Genomic DNA, 5,000 nt, shown 5'->3' with positions numbered 1-5,000 from the left:
TGAATATCAAATGACCTTGAAGAGATATGCCTCCTTTCTTACTTAGCTTGCTGGCCTTCCATATTTCTCTCCCATTTGCTGTGTCTCATTCCAAACCTTACTTCAATATTACCTGCAAGCTTGTATTCACTCCCATAACCAATGCCCTAATTGCATTTATCAGGCAGGCTATTCTCACATGTACTGCCACATTTGTGTGTGTGTGTGTGTGTGTGTGTGTGTGTGTGTGTGTGTGTGTGTGTGTGTGTGTGCGTGCGTGTTTCATATCTGTTGATGTGTCTTTGGAGGCTTCCGTGAGCTGTAGCAAGGTGATGAAATGATAGTTGATGGTTGATCTGCAGTAACAGCGTAGATAGAGCCGTTCACCAAAATGCCTCACGACAGCCATTCATAACTGGAGCGCTAATTAAGTTTTATCATTCACACAGCAGCACAGGGGCCCAAGAGAGACCCAGACTGACAACATATAAACAACATCAAACACCCCCTCCCCTGTCTCATGCTATGAACAGTGCTAGGAGAATAGAAGTGGGGGAAAGCATGCTCGCGGATGTGAGCACATGGCAATAGCATCACCTGGATCTCCAAGTCCTCAATAAAGCTTACATGACGTCTGCACCGCCCCCTTGAAAATGGCATTTAGTTCAGTTAGTTGCCTTGCACTTTTGGCACCTTCCCCATCGCGTTCATAAAGTGATTTATGGGAGTGTTCTTTTTTAACAATAGTGTGTGGAAATGTATGTTGAGATCCAATTGTACAGTCAACAATGAGTATCTCATTGGGACATGACGGTCGAAATAATTGGGGTGATGCAACTCACCTCTCCAACAGTTTTATTGCAGCTCTGGACACAATCCACCACTCGCTCTCCAAATCCTCTCTCCTGGCAGCGTGCCATCTTTAAGAGCATCGCTCTGTATTAATGAATTTACTTTTCTTTCCTTTCTCTCTCTCTTTCCCCCTCTCTCACTCTCTCTCAGTGTGTCTTCTCATTTTCTCTCCAGTCTATCTTTATTTCTCTTTATGTCCTTTCCTTTTGCCTTTCTTTCCATTGTTTCTGCGTTTCTTTTTGTGTTTCTCTTGATTCATCTCCTCTTTTACTATTTGTAATGTTTTTTTCTCTCTCCCTCTTTCTCTCTCCCTCTCTCTTTCTCCCTCTCTCCCCTTTCTCTCTCCCTCTTTTTCTCTCTCCCCTCTCTCTTTCTCCTCTCTCTCTATCACCCTCTCTCTCCCCCTCTTTCTCTCTCCTCTCTCTCTTTATCCCCCTCTGTCTATCCCTCTTTCTCTCCCCCCTCTCTATCCCTCTCTCTCTCTCTTTCTCCCCCCCTCTCCCTCCCTCTCTCCCCCCTCTCTCTCTCCCCCTCTTTCTCTCTCCCCTCTCCCCCTCTTTCTCTCCCTCTCTCCCTCTCTCTCTATCCCTCTCTCTCTCCCTGCAGATGAGTTCCTTCAGCACCAGAGCGCTGACGGTCCTCTCCTCCGTGTTTGGGGCGTGTGGCCTGCTCCTGGTGGGTGTGGCCGTGTCCACAGACTACTGGCTGCTCATGGAAGAGGGCATCGTGCTCCAGCAGAACCAGACCATGGAGGTCAAGATGGCACTGCACTCCGGCCTCTGGAGGGTCTGCTTCGTAGCTGGTAGGTGCCCACACTGCGCCCGTCTCAGCAGTGGTGGAGGACTGTGGATAACCACGCCTTGGCCGTCTATCCAGAACTACCCAGATGTCGTCAAACCAAATTATGTAAAATAATATATTTCGGTGCAAAATGAATCATATATTATGTTAAAAAAATCATCTCAAATAAGATAGTATGAAATACATTTTATAGAATTATGGTTATTTGATCCAGAATTTTCAAGTGCACTTGATCTGGATGATTTTCAGATGGTGATGATGTTATTGTGTTCCAGTAGGGAACTGGTAGAGCTAATGCTGGGGCTGACAAACCCAAGGAATGTGTATCTGTACTGAACCGTATCAGATTGTGTGCATTAAATGAGTGGTATTGAATACTTTTAAATACTAAAATAAATACTCAGTATTGTGGGTTGACCTTTTTGTAATGTTAACATTGAACACACGCTGGAGAAGTGAAACGCACTACCAGTTCCTAGAGCAGGGGCCTCCTTTTCTATCTTCTCAAACCTCCTGAAGACCTAACTCTTCGGAGAGTACAGTACCTCTTCTTCTCCTAGCACTACTGACAACTTGACATGCATAATCTAGCACTTACCACTACGTTCTTCCCTATCTCCACTCTCTTCCCCCTCCCTTGACCTGCATGGACTCTTATTCTATTCTATGCAAGTACTTGCTGCTGCGCTAACAATATCCTAGTGGCACTGTACCAGAGAGGATTAAAGCGGAGCTAGTAATCAAGGATCTTTGACTGTACCTTTATTGTACCTTGACTTTTGCAAGTCTTTTTGGATGAAAGCATCAGCTAAATGGCTAAATGTAAATGTGTATATATATATTGTGGCAAAACTAGTGGTGAAAATTGGCATTTGTAGTGCGCCGTTAGCGTGGAAACATGGCAGTGTTTGTAGTTTTTTGAGCAAATCATCCTTTAATCTTGTGTGCCCAGAACAATGCATTGTCTGGCCAGAGTACAGTCCAACCCGTTTCCTTGCCTGTTGTCAATACACACACTGCACAAGTGGTTAATCCTCACACAAGCCAATCCTACCAGTGACAAATGTTGAGTGTTGGATTGCACTCAAAGAGAGGTTTGCTTTGTGTGCATGTCAATGAGCCGTGGTAAAGCTGAAGTCTTTGGCTGTGTGTTAGGGGCTATTTCGGCTCTGACGCTGTTGACTCAGGCCCAGTGTCTCTGTTTGTAGTCCTGTGCAGTGTTCCGTGACCTCTGTTCGACCTCATGTCCATACCATGTTTGGCAACTGTTTTCCTCTTTTTTCTGTCTCTCCCCCCTTCCATCTGTCCTTCTCTATCCCTCTCTCTATCCCTCTTTCTCTCTCTCTATCCCTATTTCTCTCCTGTCCGTGCCCCGGTCTCTCTCCTTCATATCCCCCTCTCTCTTTCCCTCTCTCTATCCCTCTTTCTCTCTCTCTATCCCACTTCTCTCCTGTCCGTGCCCCGGTCTCTCTCGTTCATATCCCCCTCTCTCTATCCCTCTTTCTCTCTCTCTATCCCACTTCTCTCCTGTCCGTGCCCCGGTCTCTCTCGTTCATATCCCCCTCTCTCTATCCCTCTCTCTATCCCTCTTTCTCTCTCTCTATCCCACTTCTCTCCTGTCCGTGCCCCGGTCTCTCTCGTTCATTGTGGCTTTTTCTCTGTCTCGTTTCTTGCCCCCCCCCCTTTTTCTCTCTCTCTCTGCTTGTTTCTCTGTCTCTGTCTTTTTTTCCCCTCCCTCCCTCCCTCCCTCCTCTCTTTGCCGTCTCTCGCTCTCTCTCTCTTTTTTTCGGCCCGTCTCTGTCTCTTTCTCAGGGCCAGAAAAAGGAAGATGCGTGGCGTCCGAGTACTTCACAGAGCCAGAAATCGAGATTACGACCGAGAACACTGCGAATATCCTCAGTGAGTAGAATGTCAACCGCAGAAGACGGCACAAGCGAAGGACAGTGTTTCTGAATAAAGGCCCCTCCAAGCTTACTGCTCGCTGATCCCGTGATGAGCTCCTATGAGCCGAGCTTTCTTTGTGTTCCCAAATAAACAGCTTATTTGTTTTTTTAGCTCGTCCTTAACGTCTCCTTCATTCCTATTCTCCTCTCCTCTCCTCTTCTCTCCTCTTCTCTTCCTTTCTCTTCTCTTCTCTTCTCTTCTCGTACGCACTCCAGAGATGGTGAGGACGGCCACGCCCTTCCCCATGGTCTCCCTCCTCTTCGTCTTCACTGCCTTCGTCATCAGTAACATTGGACACATCCGGCCCCAGCGCACCATCTTGGCGTTTGTGTCCGGAATCTTCTTTATCCTCTCAGGTACGGCATGTTCGTTGTTATGGAGACATGATGGTGCAGTGGTGGTACCCTGATCCAGTACACGTTGCGTCAGATTCAGTGAAGTGCTCCCCTGATCCAGAAGCCCCTAGATTCCAGACCCTGGTAATCTAGAAAGATTAAGGGTCTGGCCACGAATAATGTAATGGCCCAACTCGAAGGGCGGCACCAAGCGTGCATTTGAAAATCTCACTGTTCTCAATGTTTACTGACTGATTCCGGACTTCGACACAATTGGATAACACTACGACTGTCATCGGTTTAGCTTGTCTTTGGCCTGTCTACAGTATATCAGATACACTGATGTGATTGGCTCCCCGCGATACAAGTGGTAAAAGTAATGTGCATCATTATTCATTGCCAGAGTGTCTCGCAGAGACAATTCAAATTGTGCTCATTGCAAGAACTCTGGATTTTCCAGGGTACTGATCTAGTATTGTACACACTGCGTCAGATTCAGTGGTGCTACCTTGATCCAGTAGGCTGGGTGAACCCAGCCTGATCTGACGGCGGTTTCTATTCCGCCCTGCAGCTCACGCTGGAAACTTGTACATCCTTGCTTCCGTTACACTTTTGCGGGGACCAATCACAAACTGGCTTATCCACCTGGCGTGCTATTGGCAGGTTTAAAACGATGATGATAACGGAAGAGTCTGGAGTTTTCGCGTCGCTCTGTAAGTGTCACCCGGTTCGTTGGTCAGATTGGTGAATGACTATCCAATTGCGTACAGAGTCATTTGAACTATGCTCGTTGATCACGCCTCTTGTGCAGAAGAAAATACATAGCGGACTCCCCAGATCAATGTTCAATCTTAAAAGATTGAGCTTGGTCTGGTGAAAGCCAGACTACTGATCCAGTACACATTGCGTCAGATTCAGTGAAGTGCTCTCCATGTTCATCTAGTTGTCCATTCTCTGTGAGCATTCAAAAATCACACTGGTGTTCGTACAGAGTTGTGTTTTTGTGAATAGGGGACAAATTATCTCTGATCAAGCCATACAGTATTCCAGTCCTTCAGTATATTGCTTTAGAAGCTATGAGCTGTTCAC

The 5,000-nt window shown here is 46.7% G+C and overlaps 2 protein-coding genes across 6 annotated transcripts in view; both read left to right on the top strand.

Moving 5' to 3' along the window:
- Positions 1–5,000, top strand: part of LOC143140430 (glyceraldehyde-3-phosphate dehydrogenase-like) — a 227,536-nt gene that overhangs the window by 6,971 nt on the left and 215,565 nt on the right. The window lies entirely within an intron of this gene.
- cacng7a (calcium channel, voltage-dependent, gamma subunit 7a) overlaps positions 1–5,000 on the top strand; it is a 39,770-nt gene that overhangs the window by 16,536 nt on the left and 18,234 nt on the right. For all 5 annotated transcript variants that reach the window (XM_076301326.1, XM_076301324.1, XM_076301325.1 and 2 more), the window contains 3 exons: positions 1,438–1,633; positions 3,445–3,531; positions 3,792–3,932. In XM_076301326.1, the coding sequence (XP_076157441.1) occupies positions 1,438–1,633; positions 3,445–3,531; positions 3,792–3,932 (424 nt within the window). The remainder of the gene's footprint in view (positions 1–1,437; positions 1,634–3,444; positions 3,532–3,791; positions 3,933–5,000) is intronic.

Source organism: Alosa pseudoharengus, unplaced genomic scaffold (assembly GCF_046254945.1).
Source record: "Alosa pseudoharengus isolate Yale_2024_CS ecotype anadromous, Long Island Sound unplaced genomic scaffold, YU_APseudo_1.1 YU_APseudo_1.1_scf_23, whole genome shotgun sequence".
NCBI lineage: Eukaryota > Metazoa > Chordata > Actinopteri > Clupeiformes > Clupeidae > Alosa > Alosa pseudoharengus.
This window is presented reverse-complemented; position numbering and strand designations above follow the sequence as displayed.